The following is a 24975-nucleotide window of genomic DNA, read 5'->3' as shown; positions in this document are numbered from 1 at the left end:
TAGAATTTGGAAGATGATCACCAATGCATCCACTATCTCCATGATACCTCAGCCAATTTGCCCCTCATACATTCATAATTTCCTTTGTTCAAATTTAACACTCTGGTTTCAGATTGAACTACCTCACTTTCAAACATAATGTAAAATTCTATCATATCATAGTTACTCATCCCTAAAGGTTCTTTTACAACAAGATTATTAATTAGCCCTTTCTCATTACATAAACTAGATCTAAAATAGCCTGTTCTCTAGTCAGTTCCTAACGTACTGCTCTAGGAAACCATCCCTAACATTCCAGAAACTTGTCCTCCACAGCACTAGTGGTCATTAGGTTTACCCAGTCTATGTGCAGATTTAAGTCACCCATGATTACTGTATTATCCATGGCACATGCTTCTCGGATCTCCTGATTAATATTATGCCCCACACTACCACTATTTGGTGACATATAAACAACTCCTACCAATGTTTGCTGCCCCTTGCTGTTTTCAGCTCCAAACAGATTCCACATTTTGTTGTTTGATTGGGGATCCTCCCTTACTATTGTACTGATCCTATCTCTTGTCAGCACACTACCACCAGGGAGATTATGCTATACAGGGCATTGGTGAGACCACCTATGGAGAATTTTTTTCTGAGAGGGTTGAGAGTCTTTGGAATTCTCTTCCTCAAAAGGCAGTGGAAGCAGAATCTTTGAATATTTTTAAGGCACAGGTAGATAGATTCTTGAAATGCAAGGGGGTAGGCAGGAATATGAAGTCAATGTTACAATCAGATCAGCCATGATCTTATTGAATGGTGGGGCAGGCTTGAGGGGCAGAGTGGCCTCCTCCTGCTCCTAATTGGTATGTTCTGTCTAGAGCAGAGAAGGTTAGGGGGAGACTTTGAGACATTTCAATTATGAGCAGCTTTGACAGTTTCTCTATGTACTCTTTCCAGTGGCAGAAGGGTCACTAGCCAGAGGGCACAGATTTGAGATAACTGGCAAAAGTACCCAAAGGGAGGTGAGAATGTTTTACACAATGAGTCGTGATCTGGAACGCACTGCCTGAAAGGGCGGTGGAAGCAGATTCAACAGCAATTTCCAAAGGGAATTGGATAAATACTTGAAAAGGAAAAATCTGCAGGGCTTCTGCAGGACTGGGGAAAGTGTTGGTGGGGGATGGGGGTAGAGAGTGGTATTAATTGGATGGCCTCCTCCTGTGCTGCATCATTCTATGATTCCCAACACTTTAAATATTTTTGTCAAATGGATTTGACTGTCACACACACCCAAATTAGTAATTAAAGGCCATAACAGCAGAATCAGCTGTCTAGTTCAGAAAAGTATGTGGCATTTCCACTGGGGTTCCACACGGAGATACGCTCAGCACAGGCAGAGTTGGAGCCTGGGTCTTTCCTGCTGTGTGTGTGTGGGGCTCAGTACCAGACCAGGTTAGACTTTTATCAACTTGAATCATCAGGGACCCAAGCAACATTTGTGTTTGAGTTTAGTTGATCAATGCTGAGCTTAGTCTCAAACTTTGGCCTTTGCCCAACTGTCCCAAAAAACCAAGAGATGGATTTGAAAATAGGAACAGTCATTGGTGAATGCAAATATTTTATTTCATGAGACAGGCAGTATTAGACATGGTCTCAGTGTAACCCAATTCCTCCCCCCACCCCCACCCACCCATTTACATTAACTCATTGGATGAGAAATAAGAATCTGTTTGGTTACTTAGTCACTCAGCTCTGCACTGCCCTTCAGCCCCATCAGAACCACTTGTTCTCCAGCCCCTCCCTGGCCGAGGACTCAGCACTCCAATAAATTGGGGCAAACAAAAATGCAACATTCCAGCAGGAGGTTAAAAGTTCAAGGTGTTACCCTAAATACTTGGCATGATTGTGAGGGGAGACTCGGGGTGGGGGGGGGGGGGGGGGGGGGGGCAGTCCGGGAGGGGGCAGGATGGGTTCCATGTGGAGGTTGGGGTGGTGGTGGTGGTGGAGAGAGGGTGTTGATTTCTGGCAGGTTTCTCCCAGAGTTGCTTTTGGTTTAATTCAGTGTTGGCGATGGGAAAATCTTCCCAGGAATAATGTTCCCAGACCTGCGGGAATACAATGGAAGAGATGTTAGCAACGGATCCCCCTCACTGTACACCCCTCCAGCCCTTGCAGATACTCACATCGCTAGCATGCCAGGTGGCATACAGCAGCTGGGGGTCCGGTTCATCATGTCGGCCACATCAGGAGACGTCAGTGGCTTAAACAAGCGCCCTGAGGGAACAGAGGGGAGAGGTTAGAACGTAGCATCACAGTCCTGACTCCAAACCCCACCCCATTCTCCCCCCCCCCCCCCCCCCCCCATCTCTAAATGGCAGTAGTGGGCATGAGACAGCGAGCGTGGAGACCCAGGCAGGGTTGGATTGGCCGACAGGACCATGACTTCAAACCAAATGTTGCTCCCTCAAGCTGGAGATGGAATCAAATCGGACGACACCAATGGCCACACTATGCAAGAATTGACAGTCTGATGTCAGCTCGTGATGGTGCTCAGGACAGAGTGTGTGTGGGTCTTGAGCACATAACTCAGGCCAACACTCCAAAGCAATACTGAGGGAGCACTGCAGTGTTGGAACAGCTATCTTTTAGATGGGACATTAAAAGAAGACCTTGTCTGCTGTCTAGGGAGGACGTAAAAGATCCTGTGACACCATTTTGGAGAGCAACAGAATTCCTCCCCCACAGTGTCCTGAGCAATATTTATCCCTCAATCAACAAAGATTATCTGGTCATTATCACATTGCTGCTTGTGGGATTTTGCTAGGTTGAAATTGACTGCAGCGTTTCCTGCATCAACCTTCACCCATCGTCATAGAACCATAACAGAACAGGAGGCCATTTGGCCCATTGAGTCCATGCTAGCTCTGTAGAGCAATCCAGTCAGTCCCATTCCATCCCTATACCTCTAAGTTTATTTCCCTCAAGTGCCCATCTAATTTTCTTTTGAAATCATTAGTCTCTACTTTCGCCACACTCATGGGCAGCGAGTTCCAGGTCATTACCACCAGTGTTAAATGTTCCTCCTCATATCCTCCCTGCATCTCTTGCCCAAAACCTTAAATCTGTCACCTAGACCTTGTACCATAAGCTAATGGAAACAGTTTTTCTTTGTCTACCATACCCTACCCTATCCAAACCTGTCAATCTTGAACATTGCCATCAAATTGCCCCTTAATCACCTTTCCTCCAAGGAGAATTATCCTAGCTTCTACAACCTAACCTTGCAGATGAAATTAATCAATCCTGGAACCATTCCGGTGAATCTCCTCTTCACTCTCTCAAGGACCCTCACATCCTTCCTGAAGTGTGGTGACCAGAACTGGACACAATACTCCAGTTGGGACCTAACCAGAGCTTTATAACGGTTCAGCATAACTTCCCTGCTTTTGTACTTAATGCCTGTATTTATGAAACTCAAGATACCATATGCTTTGCTAACCACTCTCTCAGTATGTCCTGCCACCTTCAATGATCTATGCACATGCACCCCCATGTCCCTCTGTCCCTGTACACTTTAGAACGGTGCTATTTAGTCTATATTGCTTCACCCTCCCTTCTGCCAAAAAGCATCACCTCACACTTCTCTATTAAATTCTATCTGCTACTTGTCTGCCCATTCTGTTAGCCTATCTATCTATCTCCTCTTGCAGTCAATTGGTATCATCCTCACTGTTTGCCACACCTCAGTTTGGTATCAGCAAATTTTGAAATTTTACTCTGCATTGCAATATCCAAGTCATTTATATAAAGCAAAAAAAGCAGTGATTCCCAGCACTGACCCTTGGGGAACATCACTGTCTACCATCCTCCAGTCTGAAAAACAATTTAGCACAATGCGCTGTTCTTTATCCTTTTAAGCCATTTTCTTTTATCCAATTGCATCCATTGGTTTAGCAGCCTTTTATGTGGTACTTTGTCCAACACTTTCTTAAAATACATATAAACAACATCCATTGCAGTCCAACAAGATCTCTGGAGAGAGAAACAGTTAACATTTCCTGAAAAGGTCATCGACTTGAAACATTAACTTTGTTTCTCACTCCATAGATGCCAAGCCTGCTGGGTATTTCCAGCACTTTCTTTTTATTTCAGATTTCCAGCATCCAGAGTGTTTTGTGTTTATTCATTGCCTTCCCTTCATCAACCTTCTGTTACTTAATCAAAAGATGGAATTAGATTAGTCCAGCACAATTTTGCCTTTACAAACATGTGCTGGGACTCCATAATTAACTCAAACCTTTACAAGTGTCTGTTAATTTTATTCCCTGATCATGGTTTCTAAAAACCTTACCAACCAGTAAGTTCGTAGATGACATGAAAATTGGTGGTGGTGTAAATAGTGAAGCGGAAAGCCTTAGATTACAGGGAGAAAAAGGTGGGCTGGTAGGATGAGCAGAGTAGTAGCAAATAGAATTTCTGTGCTGTATAACTCTGACTCTATGACGAAGTGTGAGGTGATGCATTTTGGGAGGACTAACAAGGCAAGTGAATAACCAATGTAATTTTAAGGTGATTGGAGGAAGGTTTCGGGGAGATGTCAGAGGTAGGTTCTTTACACAGAGTGGTGGGTGTGTGGAATGCACTGCCAGCGGTGGTAGTAGAAGCAGATACATTAGGGACATGTAAGCGACTCTTGGATAGGTACATGGATGATAGTAGAATGAAGGGTAGGTAGATAGTTTGATCTTAGAGTAGGTTAAAGGGTTGGCACAACATCGTGGGCCGAAGGGCCTGTACTGTGCTGTACTGTTCTATGTTCTATGTTCAATGGATGGTAGGACCCTAGGAAGTACAGAGGGACCTTGGTGTACTTGTCCATAGATCACTGAAGGCAGCAGCACAGGTTAGGAAGGCATATGGGATACTTGCCTTTATTAGCCAAGGCATAGAATACAAGAGCAGGGAGGTTATGATGGAATAAAAGCAAAATACTGCAGATGCTGGAAATCTGAAATAAAAAGAAGAAATGCTGGAACCACTCAGCAGGTCTGGCAGCATTTGTGGAAAGAGAAGCAGAGTTAACGTTTCAGGTTACTGACCTGCTGAGTGGTTCCAGCATTTCTTGAGGTTATGATGGAGCTGTACCACAGCTGGAGTACTGTGTACAGTTCTGGGCACCACACTATAGGAAGGATGTGATTGCACTGGAGAGGGTGCAGAGGAGATTCACCAGGATGTTGCCTGGGCTGGAGCATTTCAGCTATGAAGAGAGACGGAAAAGTCTTGGGTTGTTTTCCTTGGAGCAGAGAAGGCTGAGGGGGGGGCATGATTGAAGTATACAAAATTATGAGGGGCATTGATAGGGTAGATAGGAAGAAACTTTTTCCCTTAGCAGAGGGGTCAATAACCAGGGGGCATAGATTTAAGGCAAGGGGCAGGAGGTTTAGAGGGGATTTAAGAAAAGATTTTTTCACCGAGTGGTTGGAATCTGGAACACACTGACTGAAGTGGTGGTAGAGGCAGGAACCCTCAGCATTTAAGCATTTAGATGAGCACTTGAAACTCCATAGCATACAAGGCTACAGGCCAAGTGCTGGAAAATGGGATTAAAATGGATGGGCTTGATGGCCAGCACAGACACGATGGGCCAAAGGGCGTGTTTTTGTGCTGCATGACTCTGACTATTGATGTTAAACTAACTGGTCTGTAGTTATTAGGGCTGTCCTTACACCCTTTCTTGAAGAAGGGTGTCACACTTGCCACTCCAAGTCTCTGGCACCTTCCCCATATCAAGATTGGAAGATTATGGCAAGCCCTTCCACTATTTTCATTCCCACCTCCTTTAGCAACCTGGGATGTAAGACATCCGGACCTGGTGACTTATCTACCCTAAGCATAACCAGCCTCTCCAGTACATCCTGTTTATCAATTTTCACCCCATCCATTACCTTTACTGATATTTTGTCACATCCTCTTCCTTAGTAAATACCAATATAAAGTACTCATTAAGCATCGTCCCCAATAGGACCCACCCCACCTCTGACTGCTTGCTTACTATTTAAATGCTGGTAGAAGATTTTTGGGTTCCGTTTTATGTTAACTGTCATTCTATTTTCATATTCTCTCTCTCTGTTAGTCTTATTTTTCTCTTCACTTCCCCTCTCAACTGAATGTATTTGGCCTGGTTTTCACATGCATCATTCACCCTCTTGTTTTGTTTCATCGTATTCTCCATCTCCCTCATCATCCAAGGAGCCCAGGCTTTGGTTCCTTTACCTTTCACCCTTGTTAGAATGTACCTAACCTGTACCTGAAACATCTCCTTAAAGATCACCCCCATTTTACCCTGGATAGATTCCCACTTATCCCATTGGTTAGCCCTCTTCCAATTGGAAGCTCGACTTTAGAATGTTCCTGATTTCTCCATGACTAATCTAAACCTTATAATACAATGATTACTCTTACTCAAATGTTCCTCCACAGACTATAGGTGGGCACCTAGAAAAACTCAATGTAATCAGGAATAGTCAGTGTGGTTTTGTGAAAGGGAAATCATGTTACTCCTTGAAAGAACTTCAATAAATTAAACATGGGCTGTGGATAAAGGAGAGCTCAGTAACTTACTGTACTTGGATTTCTAGAAGGCATTTGACAAAAGGTTATTGCGTAAAGTAGGTGTAACATATTAGCACAGATAGAAGATTGGCTGGCAGAACAGAGTATAAATAAATGGGTCCTTTTCTGAGTGACAGGATGAGACAAGTGAAGTTCTGCAGGGGTCTGTGCTGGGGCATCAACTTTTTACAATGGCCTAGTAGCTAAATTAGCAGATGACACAAAGATAGGTAAGAAAGCCTGTTGAAGAGGACATAAAGGAGCTCACAGACCAATATAGATAGGTTGAGTGAGTGGGCAAAAATCTGGTAGAACACAAGAACATAAGAACTCGGAGCAGGAGTAGGCAATTCAGCCCCGAGCCTGCTCCGCCATTCAATACAATCATGGCTGATCTCATCTCAGCCTCAACTCCACTTTCCTGCCCGTTCTCCATAACCTTTCAATCCATTACTAATTAAAAATCTGTCTATCTCCTCCTTAAATTTACTCAATGTCCCAGCATCCACCGCACTCTGGGGTAGTGAATTCCACAGACTCACGACCCTTTGAGAGAAATAATTTCTCCTCATCTCTGTTTTAAATCTGCTATCCCTTATCCTAAAACTATGACCTCACGTTCTAGATTGCCCCACAAGAGGAAACATCCTCTCTACGTCTACTTTGTCAATCCCCTTAATCATCTTATATACCTCAATTAGATCTCCTCTCATTCTTCTAAACTCTAGAGAGTAAAGGCCTAAACTGCTCAATCTCTCTTCATAAGACAAGCCCCCCCATCTCTGGAATCAATCTAGTGAACCTCCTCTGAACTGCTTCCAATGCAACTACATCCCTCCTCAAGTAAGGGGACCAAAACTGTACACAATATTCCAGGTGCAGTCTCACTAATGCCTTGTACAGTTGCAGCAACACTTCCCTACTTTTATATTCTATTCCTTTAGCAATAAATGCCAAAATTCCATTTTCCTTCCTTATTATCTGCTGTACCTGCATACTAGTTTTCTGTGATTCATGCACGAGGACACCCAGATCCCTCTGCACTGAAGCACTCTGAAGTTTCTCTCCATTTAGATAATAATTTGCCTTTCTATTCTTCCGACCAAAATGGATAACCTCACACTTATCCACGTTAAACTTCATCTGCCAAATTTTGGCTCATTCACCTAACCTATCCATATCCATTTGTAAATTTCTTATTTCTTTATTGCAACTTACTATCCCACCTATTTTAGTGTCATCTGCAAATTTGGTTATAGTACCTTCTATCCCTGCATCCAAGTCATTAATATCGATTGTAAATAGTTGGGGCCCGAGGACCGAACCCTGTGTCACCCCACTAGTTACATCTTGCCAACCAGAAAAGGACCCATTTATCCTGACTGTTTTCTGTTGGTTAGCCAATCCTCTATCCAAGCTAATAAATTGCCCCTAACCCCATGTTAGATTAGATTAGATTAGATTAGAGATACAGCACTGAAACAGGCCCTTCGGCCCACCGAGTCTGTGCCGAACATCAACCACCCATTTTATACTAATCCTACACTAATCCCATATTCCCAACAAACATCCCCACCTATCCCTATATTTCCCTACCACCTACCTATACTAGTGACAATTTATAATGGCCAATTTACCTATCAACCTGCAAGTCTTTTGGCTTGTGGGAGGAAACCGGAGCACCCGGAGAAAACCCACGCAGACACAGGGAGAACTTGCAAACTCCACACAGGCAGTACCCAGAATCGAACACAGGTCCCTGGAGCTGTGAGGCTGCAGTGCTAACCACTGCGCCGCCCCATGTGATCTTACCTTGTGTATTAACCTTTTGTGCGTCACCTTATCAAATGCCTTCTGGAAGTCCAGATATACTACATCTACAGGATCCCCATTATCCACTTTACTTGTTACAGCTTCGAAGAACTCTAGCAAATTATTCAAACACAATTTACCCTTCATAAAACCATGCTGACTCTGATGGATTGGGTTTTGACTTTTTAAATGTCCTGTAGATGGAGTATAATGTGGGAAAAATGAAGTTGTTCACTTTGTCAGGAAGAATTTTTTTTAAAAAGCAGAGTATTACTTAAATGGAGAACGACTGCAGAATTCCAAGGTGCAGAGGGATCTCGGTTTTCTAGTGCATGCATCACAAAGAGTTAGTATTCAGGTACAGCAAGTAATAAAGAAGGCTAATGGAATGCTATCCTTTATTACGAGAGGAATTGAAAATAAAAGTAAAATGTTATGCTTCAGTTATACAGGGCATTGGTGAGACCACATCTCGAATACTGTGTGCAGTTTTGGTCTCCTTATTTAAGGAAGGATGTAAATGCATTGGAGGTGGTTCAGAGGAGGTTTACTAGATTAATACCTGGAATGAGCGGGTTGTCTTATGAGGAAAGGTTGGACAGACTGGGCTTGTTTTCACTGGAGTTTAGAAGAGTGAGGGGAAACTTGATTGAAGTTTATAAGATCCTGAACGATCTTGACAAGGTGGATGTGGAAAGGATGTTTCCTCTTGTGGGGGAGTCCAGAACTAGGGGTCACTGTTTTAAAATTAGGGGTCACCCTTTTAGGACAGAGATGAGGAGAGATTTTCTCTGAGGGTTGAGAGACTTTGGAACTCTGCCTCAGAAAGTGGGAGGGTCATTCCTTAAATATTCAGCAGTAGGCAAAGGGAATCAAAGGTTATTGGGGGGTAGATGAGAGTGGAATTCAAGACACATTTAAATTAGCCATGATCTTATTGAATGGTGGAGCAGGCTAGAGGGGCCGAATGGCCTACTCCTGCTCCTAATTTATATGTCCGTATGACACTTGGCCTCAATCTGCAGCACCAGACCCAGAAATACCTCCTCCCTAGTTGGATTGAGCACATACTGGTCAAGGAAGTTCTCATACATTTCAGAAATTCCTCATTTCCCCCCCCCCCCCCCCACTTTACTCCAACATTAACCCAATCGATATTTGGGTAATTAAAGATCCCCAATATCACCAGTCTAGTTCTTACACATCTGATTTCCCTGCAGTTTTGCTCCTCTATCTCCCACTATTTGGAGGCATGTAGACTACTCCCAGTAGTGTGATCATACCCTTTTTGCCCCTCAATTCTAACTAAATAGATTTTGTCTTTCCCCCTCATGGGGCCAACACTACATTGTCTTTCCAAAACAGTTCTGCCCCCTCACCTCTCTTTTTGCTTCTCTATCTTTTCTGAACTCTTAATATCCTCGAACATTAAGCACCCAGTCCTCAGCATTTTTAAGCCAGGTTTGTTATTTCCACATGGTTATATGCGTTTGTAGCTCACCAACCTTATTCACTAACTTTGTGCATTGGAAAGCTGTATTTGTATTCATTCTTAGTCCACTCCTATCTAATATTGTACTACTTCCTGCTCCAGCACTTTCCAACGGTCACTTTATGCAACTTGTTCCTCTTTTTTTACTTCTGTATACGGTGCCTATCCCCTTGATACTTTAGTTAATTCTCCCCAGCTGCACTTGTGGACCTCCCCAAGAGGACACTGTTGAGGTGCAATCCATCCCTTTTGAATGGTGCCTCCTACCCCAGAACTGGTCCCAATGCCCCAATCTAAAACCTTCCCTCCTGTGCTCCTTAACACTAACTCCTTAGTTGAAGGGTCAGTTACGAGGGGTCACAAGTTTAAGGTGAGGGGCGGGAGGTTTAAGGGGGATTTGAGGAAGAACTTTTTTTATCCAGAGGGTGGTGACGGTCTGGAATGCACTGCCTGGGAGGGTGGTAGAGGCAGGTTGCCTCACATCCTTTAAAAAGTACCTGGATGAGCACTTGGCACGTCATAACATTCAAGGCTATGGGCCAAGTGCTGGCAAATGGGATTAGGTAGACAGGTCAGGTGTTTTAATGCATCGGTGCAGACTCGATGGGCCGAAGGGCCTCCTCTGCACTGTATTATTCTGTGCCATACATCTATTCACCCTATCTTCCTATTACTACTCTTGTATCAGTAAATCCCAAGACTCAAACTTCAATCCTGCTCATTTATGCTGCCCACCCTCTCTCTCACACACACACACTTTTCCATCCTCACTAATTTCTGAACTGCCTTCACCATTCCTACCTGGTTTACAGACGGAGCTTGGAATTCCAGCCACCCCATCCCAATTTACCAGCTCTTCTCCACTGAGGGTCTTGGCCTGTCACCCAAGATTTCTACTAAAATAGAATGGAAGCATCATTCTCACCGGATGTGACGAGACCTGGTCCGGTGCTGCTGGCTCCTGTCTGGGTCGTCTCCTGTCCCACCGGTACAATCTGGGTCCAGTAGTCGCAGGACAATGAGAGGAGTCGTTCCACAACCTAGGGAGTGGAGAACATGCAACAGCAGCAGTGGGATTGAGACCAGCCCGACACTGCTCTTCAATATCTCATTTCAACCCAATTCAGTGGAGCAGTAAATGGTGTCAATAGCAGCAAAAGGAAATTGACACATTAACTGGGCAAAACTGGCAAACAACTCGTGCAGGCAAGGAAGAGATCATCATTTTGGAGCCAAAGCAGAGTATTTGCTGAATGATGAGAAGGTAGGAACTTTCTGCTGGAGTAGCAGAACTTCTGCAAGTTCAAATATAGAAATCATGGAATGTTATTGGGCAGGTACCAAAATCAAAAATCGAGAAAGGGCGGCACAGTGGCGCAGTGGTTAGCACCGCAGCCTCACAGCTCCAGCGACCCGGGTTCAATTCTGGGTACTGCCTGTGTGGAGTTTGCAAGTTCTCCCTGTGTCTGCGTGGGTTTTCTCCGGGTGCTCCGGTTTCCTCCCACAAGCCAAAAGACTTGCAGGTTGATAGGTAAATTGGCCATTATAAATTGCCACTAGTATAGGTAGGTGGTAGGGAAATATAGGGACAGGTGGGGATGTGGTAGGAATATGGGATTAGTATAAATGGGTGGTTGATGGTTGGCACAGACTCGGTGGGCCGAAGGGCCTGTTTCAGTGCTGTACTTCTAAACTAAACTAAAGCAAATTGCACGTTGACCTTTATCAAGGAGACTGGAATATATATGCAACTGAAGCATTACTTCCTTGCATTGAGTTAGAGTAAAGCTCCCTCTACCGTGTCTAAGCCTCAAACTGCACCAAATTTATTCATTCCTGACATCATCCCTGAACAAGCTGGCTCTAATTTTAAGGTTATGCCGCATTGTTTTGACCTCCCTCACAGGAAATAGTTTCTCTATCTACCCTATTGACTCAATCATTTTAAAGCACTCGATTATTCTTTGCGCCACCTCTGGACCTCAGTTCCTGCCAAGGACAGAGTACAATGTGGTTATTTTAGTTCTCCATCTCCTAACTCAGTCTAATTTCACCCTGCACCTTCACTCTAGCAGCCAGCACTCCAAGCCTCCTGCAGTCCTGCTTTTTTCCCACTGGGAGGCACATGGCAACAACTTTCTGTAAACACTCAGCCTGGTCTGCCCTTGTCCCTGCAGTCAGTGTGTAGACTTGGCTCAGATTTTTATGTTTTCATATTTACAAAAGTAGAAGTCTTGCATGGTGTTGCACATTACTCATTTATATAGCACCTGTATCATAGTAAATGTCCCAAGGTGATTCACAGGAGCATTAGACAAAAATAAAGAGATAATAGGACAGGTGGCCAAAAGCTTATACAGGAATCCGTTTTATGGAGCATCTTGGATCAGCTGAAGGTACAGCCACCAACTGTGGAGCAATTAAAATTGCGGATGTGCAGAGACCAGAATTGGAGGAGCGCAGAGATTTCGGAGGGTTGTGGGGCTGGAGGTTAGAGAGATAGGGAGGAGCGAGGAGGCCATGGAGAATTTGAAAACAAGGATGTAAATTTCAAGTTCATGGTGTTGAACAGCAAGAGTACACTCAAGATGAATGGGGTTAGAGGATGGGATAATTGGAACAGTGGGTGAACTTTAAAAAATGGATTTACTTCAATCCCTATTTTTTTTGTATGTTCCATGATTGGGAATTCCTATATTCCCATCTAGAATGGAAATAGTCAGTAAATGTGTTTCTGCAATTACATGCTTGCACCCGTGGGACAAAAAAGGTAATTACAGCGCGAGATGTTTACATAGGCAATTCTCAAGTAGAAACAGAAGAGCAGAGAAGGCGGAGGGGGGACCTGATTGAGGTATACAAAATTATGCAGGGCATAGATAGTGTAGATAGGAAGAAACTTTTTCCCTTAGCGGAGGGGTCAATAACCAGGGGGCATAGATTTAAGGTAAGGGACAGGAGGTTTAGGGGGGATTTGAGGAAAATAATTTTCTGGTTGGAATCTGGAACGCACTGCCTGAAGAGGCAGGAACCCTCAACATTTTAGTAGTATTTAGATGAGCACTTGAAACACCATAGCATACAAGGCTACGGGCCAAGTGCTGGAAAATGGGATTAGAATAGATAGGTGCTTGATGGCCAGCACTGACACAATGGACCGAAGGGCCTGATTCCATGCTGTATAACTGACTATAAATCCATGTTGACTTTCCCAATCATTACTTTCTAAGTGTCTAGTTCTCACATCCTTTATAATAGATTCTAATATTTTCCCTACTGACATACTAATACGTCTGTAACTCCGTTTTCTCTCTCTCTCTCCTTTCTTCAATATGGGGTGACATTTGCTACCTGCCAGTCTTCAGGAACTGTTCCTGAATCTATACAATTTTGCAAGACAACCACCAATGCATCCACTATCACCGCAGCCATCTTCTTCAATACTCTGGGATGTAGCTCAGCTGGTCCAGGGTTTTTTTTTTAAATCAACCTTCAATCCAGTTTTTTTTTTTTATATAAACGAGTACTACCTCTAATACTAATTTCTTTCAATTCCTCATTTTCACAAGTCCCTTGGTTCCCCATTTCTGGGAGATTTTCTGCATTTTCTTCTGGGAAGACATGGAGGTGGTGTCATTGTACTGACACTGGACCAGTAATCCACAGACCAGACTGATACTCTGGGGACATGGGTTCGAATCCCACCATGGCAGGCGGTGAAATCGGAGTTCAATTAATAAATCTGGAATTAAAAAGTTTGCTTAATAGTGACCATGAAACCACTGTTGATTGTTGTGAACCAGATGGGTTTTTACTAATGTCCTTTAGGGAAGGAAATCTGCCATCCTCGCTGGGTCTGGCCTACATGTGACTCCAGACCCACAGCAATGTGGTTAACTCTTACAAAACCCTCTGAAATGGCCCAGCAAGACACTCAGTTCAAGGGCAATTAGGGATGGGTAAAAAATGCTGGCTTAGCCAGCGATGCCCACATCCCACAAAACAATTTTAAAAAAGGCATGTTTAGTTTCTCTGCCATTTCCCTATTTGCCATTATAAATTCCCCTATCCCTGCCTGTTTTGGACACACATTTGTCCTCGCTAATCTTTTCCTTTTCACATACCTAAAGCAGCTTTATGTTTCTCGCTAGCTTGCATTCATATTCTCTTTTCCCTCTTTCCGTTTCTTGGTCAGCCTTTGTTAGATTCTCAATTGCTCCCAATCCTCGGGCTTATCACTTTTCTGGCAACCTTATAAACCACTTCCTTTGACCTAATGCAATCTTTAACTTCTTTTGTTAGCCACGGTTGATTCATTTCCTTCCCTAAAGGACATTAGTTAACCAGATGGGTTTTTACAACAATTGATGATAGTTTCATGGCACCATTACTGAGACAAGTTTTCAATTCCAGATTTTTATCAATTAATTGAACTGTCCAAAAACAAGCAGTCAAAAAAAGATTAACCAACCGGTGATGAAATTTCATTGTCCATTGGGGTCATTCCAGATATGCACCCCAATCCAGTTCTCACCCTCCCCAAATCTTTTGTACTCTAACCCCACAAGAATCAAACAGATCTGCTCTTGATACACCCTCTTGAAGGGGTGCAGCCACCCTCTCAGTGTTGAAAGATCCCAGTGATCTTGGAATCCTTGTCTCAGAGTCCATCCCAAACACTATCCTGGGAGAATAGTTTCTTTATCTCCAAGGTTCGATTGTGGCCTTACTGTCCTGCATTTCACCTTGTCTGGGCTGCCTATGACATGGAGACCTGGATTATACCTCCACCATCTTGGAGAGGGTGCAGAAGAGATTTACTGGAATGGTACCCCCAGGGATGAGGGATTTCAGTTAATGTGTAGAAGCTGGGATTGTTCGGTTTACAACAGAGAAGGTTAAGAGGAGATTAAGAAAGAGGTGTTCCAAATTAGGAAGGGTTTGGAGTAGATAGCGAGAAACTATTTCCTCTGGCAGGAGGGCCAGTAACCAGAGGGCATAGATTTAAGCTAATTGGCAAAAGAACCAGAGGGGGAAGATGAGAGTTTAAAAAAAAACACAGCAAGTTGAGATGTGGAATGACCTGCCTGAAGGGTGGAAGCAGATACAGTGACTTTCAAAAAGGGAACTTGATAAATCTTTGAAGGGGGAGAGTTTGCGGGGCTATGGGGAAAGAGCAGGGGCACAAGATAATTGGATCTCTTTTTCAAAGAGCCAGCACAGCAATAATGGGCCAAATGGCCTCCTTTGCAGATTATGTCTTCATCCTTCCCGCTTTAGTGAAACCAAATTCACTTGCTTGAACTTTTAAGATCATTCTGTCTCCAAGGCCCAGATCTATCCTAAACCCTCTAATACATCTTGTAATGGGATGACTAAACCTATATCCCCAATTCCTAGCACAGGCTTCTCTGCTGATCACACTTGACCTTGTAACCCCTCAGAAATCTGTTACTCAGAGTCCTGGGGATTAGGCACTAACCTTTGGCTGTCGTTTTGTGTCCTCAAAGACCTCCAGTGGATTTGGGCTCGGATTGGAGTGACCCACAATTGTTGGACCAAAGATTCTGGCAAGGTTCTGTTTATCCATTCTGCATTCTGGACTCCCCATCACCCTGGCAGGAGAGACACAAGGTCAACAACCATTTCCCCACCTCCATCGCACTGATTGACAGACCCGAACTAGACCCTGCAACCCAAGTAGCTCCTTCACCATACGGGTTTGGGCACAAGCCCAGACACTAGCTGCAAACTTTGGGCCCTACCCCCACCACAGACCTCCTGTGTTGCCAGTGCAGAAGGAGGGCTGCACTCTGAGGGCCAGTCTTTCAGCTAAGACATTAAAAGGAGGTCCTGCCTGCTTATTTGGGTACATGTTAAAGATCCCATGGTACTATTGTAAGGGCAGAGATTTCAGCCTCAAACCAATCAATTGGTCATTCATCACAATGCTGCCTCTCTGGGATCTTGCTGTGCAAAGAATGGCTACAGGCTTTGCCTATATTGTAGGCGATGTATAGAAACATTTTGCAGAGATGTCACAAGGTGATGTAAAAATCTGCAAATCTGTGGAAACAAACAAGGACTGGAGCCAGAAATTGGACTGAGGTCAAGGGCACGAGGTCTCAGGACATTGTGAAGATTTGGCCAGTTTCAGCCCTGCACGTCTTACCTGTGCAGATGGATGATGAGAAAGGCCAGCGTGTCTCGGTTAGCTCGAGGCAGGTTCCACACAGCTTGACTGAGGTCCCTTGTGCTCTGATCATCTGGGAGATCTACACAAAACTCAGGAGAGAGAATACAAACACATGGATTGGAGCATCTCAGTGAACAGAACTGCACAGATCCCATGCATCACTCCTGGATCCCCCTCCCCAACACTATCCAGTACCTTTAGCACACACTGCAGCAGTTCAAGGCAACTCACTACCACCTTCTCAAGGCTAATAAATGGCAGCCTTGCTAGTGACTCCCTCATCCTGAGAAATGAATAAAACTACATTACCCAATCAGTACTGCGTGGTGACGTTGGCAAGGCTGCATTTAGTGCCCACCCCTTGTGGCCCGAGGGCAGTTAAGAGTCAATCACATTAGTGTGGGAATGGAGTCACATATAGGACGTCAAGTTTCCTTTCCTAAAGGCCATTAGTGAACAGTTGGATTTTTATGAAAATCTATAGTTGTAGAGGAAAAAAAAAAATCTAGTTTATTCTCATATAGAGACACTGAAAACATCAACATTACTCAATTAACATGAAGTCCACCACCAGTGGGAGATTCATCACTGGTGCAGAGCCAACACTGAATTCAGAAAGGCTCAGTCAAATTATTTGATAGAATTGAAAGAAAATCAAACTAAGCTTTCACTTTAGTGTTCAACAAAAGTGACATTAAAAAAAAAAATAGCATCAAGGTTGAACAAATGGTTGAAGATGGTAATTTTGACACAGAAACAGGCCATTCAGCCCAACAGGTCTGTGCTGGTGTTTATGCCCCACACAAACCTAAAGTATAACTTTATGGAACTTCCATCTGGATTCCTGATTACCTGGACTCGAGGAATTTTCCTCAGGTTTGAAAACCTTTCACTAACTTTTGTTATGAACACTAGACTTTGTGGTATGATTGTTTTAAAAACTGATTTTTAAATGCAGTGTAAAAGGATTTGGAGGAGATAATATAACCTTTTGGGTGGCGCAGTGGTTAGCACCGCAGCCTCATAGCTCCAGCGACCCGGGTTCAATTCTGGGTACTGCCTGTGCGGAGTTTGCAAGTTCTCCCTGTGACTGCGTGGGTTTTCTCCGGGTGCTTCGGTTTCCTCCCACATGCCAAAGACTTGCAGGTTGCTAGGTAAATTGCCCCTAGCGTAGGTAGGTGGTAGGAGAATGGTGGGGATGTGGTAGGGAATATGGGATTAATGTAGGATTAGTATAAATGGGTGGTTGTTGGTCGGCACAGACTCGGTGGGCCTGTTTCAGTGCTGTATCTCTCTATGACTCACACCAAGTCAACCCAGAAAGAAGCCCAAGCACAAGAACTCAGCTCAAAGACCCTTTAGAAATCAGAGTGCAAGGTTTAAACACCTCTCCCAGACTTACCAGGGAGCCAGGGGCTCAAAACACAAATTCAAGTTATAATTGCTAACACCTGAAAGCAAAGGATGGTCCTGGTGTTTTGATATGGGCAGACTTATGGACTCTGAATATTGTAAAAAGGAAAATGACTATAGACTTTTTATTCTGACTAAATACAACAGGCTTTCCCAAATCTGACAGGCTGTAAGGAAGAAATGAAGACATGAGGAAACCAGCAGGAGCTACACAGCCGGAGAGAAAACAACTGCTCTCAGAACACTGATAGTGAAAGGCTAAGACTTGAACCCAGTTCAAAGTCAAGGTTTGTGGAGGAGAAAAGACCAACAGGCTCACCAGAAATTGCCCTAATGGAAGACCAGTTGAATGCTCAGAAGTGAGAGAAGAGGACATTGGGTTTTTGAGAAGGAACGAGAGATCCAACCCATTGCAACTGGGAAAAGTTTAGGACTGGTGTGGGGTTTTCAAATGTGTTAAGATAATGGGAAATACCTTTCTCTGTAATTTAGTGTATTAACTACCCAAGTAGTTTAGTTAATGTTGATTTTTTTTAAAGTTTAATTATAATAAAAGTCTTAAAACATGAAATCTTGTTTAAGTCTTTAATCGATCTGGGGAGTTCATATTTCTTGCTTTAAAGAGAACAGTCTCTACTGAGGTCGTCGCACTTTCCTTTCACATTGGATGATGGGATTGACTATTTAAGTAAGGTTTTGATTGGCTCAACTTCAAAAATCATGTTAAGCAGCCAATAAATGGGATGCAACAGAAGATTGACGTGGTTAAAGGAACAGAGGACCCAAAACTCTAGGTAAACCCAGTTATGTTAAACTTGTATCAAATCTTGGTTAGATCATACTTGGAGCACTGTGCAGCATTCTGGTCTCCATATTATAAAAAAAAAGATAAGAGGCACTGAAAGTGCAACAATTTATTTATTTATTTATTTTTATTTTTTTTAAAAAGGACACTACCATAACAGAGGTTACTGCTAACGGAGATTCAACAGACTGACACTCTTCTCTAGATTAAAAAGTGAGGGGTAATCTGATAAACACCTTTAAAATAACGAAAAGGTCGATAAGGTCGATGTAGGGAGGATGCTTCTATCGGTCAGTGAGACCAGAATTAGGGACCATAAATATGACAGTCACAAATAAATCCAACAGGGAATTCAGGAGAAATTTCTTTGTCCCAGAGAGTGGCGAGAATGAGGAACTCACTACCACAGGGAGTGGTTGAGGTGAGTTGTGTAGATATATTCCAGAGGAAGGAGGGAGAAATGGTTGGAAGGATATGTTGATTGGGTGGGAAGAAGAATGGGAGGAGGCTCATGAGGAATATAAATACCAGTCTGGAGCTGTTGGGCCAAATGGCCTGTTTGTGTTGTAAATACTACGTAAATCCAGGAAGGATCCAACACCAAGAGTAAGTCCCACCTCCATGACCAGAACATTATAGAATGTGACAGAGAATAGGAAGTTGAGAATTTAAGACCAGCGGAATGTTCTGGAAGAGGAGTTGCTATACCTGCCACTGCCATGAATATTGAGTGGAGTTTGAAGGTCACCAGAGGCTCTTTCAGTTTACGGAGAAAATCTTTCAGCAGCCCACATACCACATGGATGTTGGAGACTCGGCTGAGTGGTGGGAGGCCCTTCCCTCGAACGTACTTCTCCTTCAGCTCCCTCACTACCCGTTCACCACCAGGCACCCGGTAAATCCCAGGCTGAGAAGGATAGAGCATGGAGTCAGATCAATGCACCACCCCCTGCAAAACACTGTGCCCCCCCCCCATTTTATACAGAGTACCTCAGCTTACAGAACCCAGGGCCTAGCTAATACATCACCCCGTTAACATACAGCACAAAGACCACTCACACCCAGCAAACTCACCTTCCCCCAACACTCACTCCCGGGTATCGGTTATTCTATATATAAACCCCCCTGAACCCCTCGATTAGATTCCAGTCTGTAACTCAGTCCCGGGTATCTGTTATTCTATATATAAACCCCCCGAACCGCTCGATTAGATTCCAGTCTGTAACTCACTCCCTGGTATCTGTTATTCTATAACAAACTCCCAACCTCAACGAACCCTAGAATAAGATTGCAGTCTATAACTGGGGGTTATTCCACACACACCTCACTGTTCAATAAGTAAACTTCATTCTCGGAGCTGATTCTCACCTCCTGTAACCCTCTTTGTTCAATTTCATTGATACAATGGATGACAAGAGATGGGATCATGGGAGCTGTCCGTGGAGCAAAATCTGCAACTGTTCCCTGAAAGAAGAAAGATTGGGATTCAGGACTAAAAACTGACTGGTCAGTCCCGTCACTGTGACCTTTGTTAACCTCAGACCCTACGTTTCTCAGCCCAATGCTCTCCACCTTCTCTTCAGCTGCTCGCTGGGGTCACAAACCTGGTACCAGCTGTCCCTGTGGTACCTCAAGAGCCTTCAGGGCATGACTATAACACTCCAACTCCTCAGCTAATATTCACCCAGGATCACTGCATGTGCTCCAGAACAGGGACCCTCTCTCCTCTTGCACTGGCACGGAGGATAACCCTAGCTCCAACTCCTACCCTGACTCAGCTGAGTACAGTGGGAGGAACCAGGCACCTAGTGACTATATACCCACATCACCAAGACCACCTACTTCCACCTCGGTAAGATCACCTGACTCTGCCCCACTCAGCTCATCTGCCACTGAAACCCTCATCCATGCCTTTGTTACCTGTTGGTTTGACTATTTCAATGCTCTCCTGACCAGTCTCACATTCTACCCTCCATAAACTTGAGATCATCCAAAGCTCTGCTGCCTATATCCCATCTCTCACCAAATCCCGTTCATCCATACGCCCTGTGCTCGCTGACATAGACACCTGGTCTAGCAATGCCTCGATTTTAAAATTCTCATCCTGGTTTTCAAATTCCTCCATGACCTCGCCCCTCCTGATTTCTAATCTCCTCCAGCCCCACAACCCCGAGATCTCTGCACTCTAATTCTGACCTCGAGCATCCCTGATTTTAATCGCTCCATCATTGGCGGCCGTGCCTTCACCTGCCTGAGCCCCAAGCTCTGGAATTCCCTCCCTAGACCTCCCGGCCTCTCCACCTCACATTCCTCCTTTAGGGTGCTCCTAAAACCAGAGCTCTTTCCCTGTCCCAATACCTCCTCATGTGACACAGTATCAAGTTGTGTTTGATAATGCTCAGTGAAGGTCTTGCAGATGTTTTCCTATGTTAAAAGGTGCTGTTTGAAGAGGATGTTTGTGGGAATGTGAGGGGAACCATTCCTCTGGTGTCTGTACCTCTCCGTTTTTGACAGAGCTCAGAGTGAAGTTGGGCGCACAGAGCACTGGGCATCGGTCCTGACAATCCAGGTGGCACACCATGCAGCATCTGCGACACTTCTTTGCCATCTTCCCAAATCGGATCCGTTTCCCGCAGGGAATGCACGACTCTGGCATAATGATCTGAGGGACGAGGAAAAGAAAAATTCAACTTCAAACAGTTCTCATGACTCATTTCACTGGCAGTGGCAGAGAGGACACCCAGTTAGAAACGGCAGCTGGCACCAGGGTCAGGACTGAGGGAGTGCTGCATGGAGGGTCTGTATTTCAGGAGATGTTAAATTGAGGCCCAGTCTGCCCTCAGGTCAATGTAAAACATTCCACACCCACTATAGGAAGAGGAACTGGGGAGTTTTCCCCAGTATCTTGGGTCAGCACTAATCCCTCAACCAATATTACTGAAAACAATTGATCGGATATTTCAGATTTCTGTTTGTAGGATCTTGCTGTGCACAAACTAACTGCCAGTGCGACAGATACTACACTTCAGAAAGTATTGCACTGGCTTTCAAATACTCGGGCATGTGTTGAGGTTGTGAACAGTGTTATGATGTTTGTTTTACTGAAGGCACAGTTTGGTGCAGTTTGGCCATTCCTGTTAGTAACTGGGTGTTATACAGAGGAGCTGCAGCAGACAGACAGGGAGCTGAAACTGGATGCACTGGTTCAACACTCTCCCAGACAAGAGAAAGCTCATTCGCCCACCCACCCCTTGTCCTGATTCTCCCTCCTTTACTCCAATCTAACACTGACACCACCCTGCCCGAGTAGTGTTCACCCTATATCAAACCCATACTAGCCCAGAGGGGAAACAAGTCCTTTTACTGTCTTAGAGATGAAGATGTGCAGCCTGGTTTGACCAGAGTGCTCTGGAGTCGTGAACAGGTCAGGAGAAGGTGGTGCTGGTATTTCTGGAGGCGCTGGGGCAGTCAGTAGAGTCTGTTGGTTTCCCACGCAGTTGTCCTCCAGGATCCGTTCTGTAACAAAAGAGACAATTCAATAGCAAGCTTTTCTTAATTGTGACTGCACACACCACAGCACAAGGCAGAGCAAGTCTTAATCACTTGGAATACTAAACCTGTTCATCTTTATATTTGCACTGAACAATCACTTTAAACACCAGTCCTTGGTAGCCAGGTCCTCAGGCTCAGGTTACAAATTAAGGCTTTGTCTGCAAGTTGTGATTTTAAAGGCATTAATCTTCAAGTTTTATTACAATTCATCTTCTGAGGGGAGGGGACTATCCAGCAGGTTTAAGACAGGTTCATTTATTCAGGAGAGAAGGTTGGCGGGGTGGAAAATGGTGGAATTCCATTTAAAGACAAAAGGACCCACAGGATGTTTTTAAGTGCATCCTTGACTGGCAGATGGTAAGTGCAGAAATCTGAGGGTTGTGGGCCTGGAGGTGGTTACAGAGGGAAGGAGGAGGCAATGGAGGGAGTGAAAACAAGGATTAGAATTTTTTTAAAAAACGAGGTGTTGCCGGACTGGGAGTCAATGAAGGTCAGTGAGCACAGGGCAGATGGTGAACAGGAATGGGTATGAGTTTGCAGTTCACAAGAACGCAAGAAATAGGAGCAGGAGTAGACCATTCGGCCCATCGAGTATGCTCTGCCATTCAATACTATCACAGCTGATCTTCGGATTCAACTCCACTTTCCCACCCACTTGCCATATCCCTGATTCCCCAAGACCAAATATCTGTCTATCTCAGCCTTAAATGTATTCAACAATGGAGCAGTCAGAACCCTCTGGGGTAGAGAATTCCGAAGAGTCACCACCCTTTGAGTGAAGAAATTTCTCCTCATCTCAGTCCTAAATGATCATCCCCTTATCCTGAAACTGAGGTCGTGTATTTTAGATTCCCCAACCAGTGGAAATAATCTCCATCTACTCTATCCAGTCCCTTTAGAATTGTATATATTTCAATGAGATCACCTCACATTCTTCTAAACTCCAGAGAATACACTCCCAATTTACTCAGCCTCTCAGAGAACCCCCTCATCCCAGGGACCAATATAGTGAACCTTCACTGCACTGCCTCCAATGCAAGTATATTCTCTTAAATGGAGACCAAAACTGCACACAGTATTCCAGATGTGGTCTCATCAAAAGCCTATACAATTGTAGCAATACTTCCTCGTTCCTGTACTCCAATCCCCTTGCAATAAAGGCCAACATGTCATTTGCCTTCCTAAGTGCTGGTTGTACCTGCACGTTAATTTTCTGCGTTCATTGTACAAACACATCCAAGTCTCTGAACAGCAACACTTACAAGTTGAACACTTTTAAAATAATGTTGTGTCTTCCCTTCAGCTTACCTTTCCACCTACCTCTATCATCAGTAAATTTAGATACATGCCTGTCTCTTCATCCAAGTCATTAATATAGAGTGTAACTAGCTGAGACCCCAGCACTGATCCTTGTGGCACTCCACTATTTACTGCCTGCCAACTTGAAAATGCCCCATTTATGCCCACTTGTTGCTTCCTGTCTGTTAACCAATCCTCTATCCACGCTAATATATTACCCCCAATTCCATGAGCCCTTATCTTACCTATTAATCTTTTATGAGGCACCTTATCGAATGCCTTTTGGAAATCCAGGTATACTACATCTACTGGTTCTCCTTTATCTTCCCGACTAGTTACATCCTCAAAAAACTCTATTTGTCAAACAGGATTTCCCTTTAGTAAAACCATGCTGACTTGTTCTAATCATACTGTGTTTTTCTAAGTGTATTGCTAAGACTTCCTTAATTAGAGATGCCAGCATTTTCCCAATGACTGATGTTAGACTAACTCACCTGTAGTTGCTCATTTTCTCTTTCCCTCCTTTCTTGAAAAGTGGTGTAACATTCCTGAATCTAAGAAATTTTGGAAAATCATAGCCAGCGCATCCACTATCTCTGCAGCTATCTCTTTTAGAACCCTAGGATGTAGGCCATCAGATCCTGGGGATTTGTCAGATTTTAGTCCCTCAAGTTTCTCCAATACTTTTTCTCAGCTGATATGAATTTCCTTAATTTCCTCACTCTTTTTAGCCCCTAGGTTACCATGTACTTCTGGTATGGAAATTGTATCTTCTGTGAAGACAGACAAAATATTTGTTCAATGCCTCTGCCATTTCCTCATTCCCCATGATAATTTCTCCTTTAGCTACTCTCTTCCTTTTGATTATCTATAAAAGCTCTTATAATCTGTTTTTATATTACTGATTAGTTTACACTCATTCTATTTTTTTCTTTATCAAATGTTTGGTTGCTCTTTGCTGGTTTTTAAAACACCCCCAATCCTCAGACTTGCAATTATTTTGTACAATGTTGTAAGCCTTTTCTTTTAAATCGAATACTATCCTTCACTTGCTGAGTGAGACACGGATGGGTCTTTCTGGCTGAGTTTGTTTTTCAGTGGAATGTTGAACATTTTGAACTGTTTCTTTAAAGGTTTCCCACTGTTCATTTACCATCATACCTTTTGGTCTATTTACCCAATTTACCTTAGCCAGTTCTCCTGTCATGCCTATGCAATTGGCTTTAAGATTCTTGTTTGTAATTACAGCATGTCACTTTCAAACTTAACATGGAATTTAATGGAATTATGATCACTATTTCCCAGTGGATCTTTTATGACATTACTTATTAGCCCTGCTTCATTAAACAATACTATCGCTCCACAATGTATTGCTCCAAAAAACTATCCCGAAAACATTCTACAAACTCATCTTCAAGACCACTCTTTCCAATTTTATTATCCCAGTCTATATGAAGATTAAACTCCCCCACAATTATTACATTGTCTTTGTTACAATGTCCAATAATTTCTTGTTTAATGCTCTGTTCAACAGTATAACTACTGTTAGGGGCCTATAAACTACTCCCACCAGTGTTTTCTGATTCTTGCTATTCCTTATTTCCATCCAAACTGATTTTACTTCATGATCTTCTGCAGTCAGATCCTTTCTCACTAATGTCTTTATGTCATCCTTTATCATCAGTGCTACCCCTCCTCCTTTGCTATTCTGTCTGTCTTTCCGAAATATTGTGGACCCTGGAATATTTATTTCACAACATTGATCACCATGTAACCATGTCTCTGTAATGATGATTAGATCTAAATCAT

At 43.7% G+C, this 24975-nt stretch overlaps 1 protein-coding gene across 1 annotated transcript; it reads right to left on the bottom strand.

The window, feature by feature from the left end:
- Positions 1 to 1970: 1970 nt before the first annotated feature.
- Positions 1971 to 23629, bottom strand: LOC137371800 (rac GTPase-activating protein 1-like). Its single transcript, XM_068034680.1, has 10 exons — positions 23578 to 23629; positions 21680 to 21831; positions 20813 to 20977; positions 19684 to 19779; positions 19024 to 19222; positions 16074 to 16176; positions 15384 to 15516; positions 10827 to 10941; positions 2166 to 2256; positions 1971 to 2087 (listed from the first exon to the last, which is right to left on the bottom strand). The coding sequence occupies exons 1-10, from the start codon at positions 23627 to 23629 to the stop codon at positions 2036 to 2038; spliced, it is 1158 nt and encodes a 385-aa protein (XP_067890781.1). The 3' UTR covers positions 1971 to 2035.
- Positions 23630 to 24975: the final 1346 nt, after the last annotated feature.

The sequence above is a fragment of the Heterodontus francisci genome, chromosome 7 (genome assembly GCF_036365525.1).
Source record: "Heterodontus francisci isolate sHetFra1 chromosome 7, sHetFra1.hap1, whole genome shotgun sequence".
In the NCBI taxonomy this organism is placed as follows: Eukaryota; Metazoa; Chordata; class Chondrichthyes; order Heterodontiformes; family Heterodontidae; genus Heterodontus; species Heterodontus francisci.
This window is presented reverse-complemented; position numbering and strand designations above follow the sequence as displayed.

Bases quoted from the DNA above. Each gene is read 5' to 3' on its own strand.
- LOC137371800 (XM_068034680.1), bottom strand. From the start codon at position 23,629: ATGCTGGCATCTCTAATTAAGGAAGTCTTAGCAATACACTTAGAAAAA. The intron at 19,780-20,812 runs GTACAGACACCA...TTCTTCTTTCAG, and splicing joins GCTCTGTCAAAAACGGAGAG to GGAACAGTTGCAGATTTTGC. The intron at 2,088-2,165 runs GTGAGTATCTGC...GTATTCCCGCAG, and splicing joins CCACCTGGCATGCTAGCGAT to GTCTGGGAACATTATTCCTG.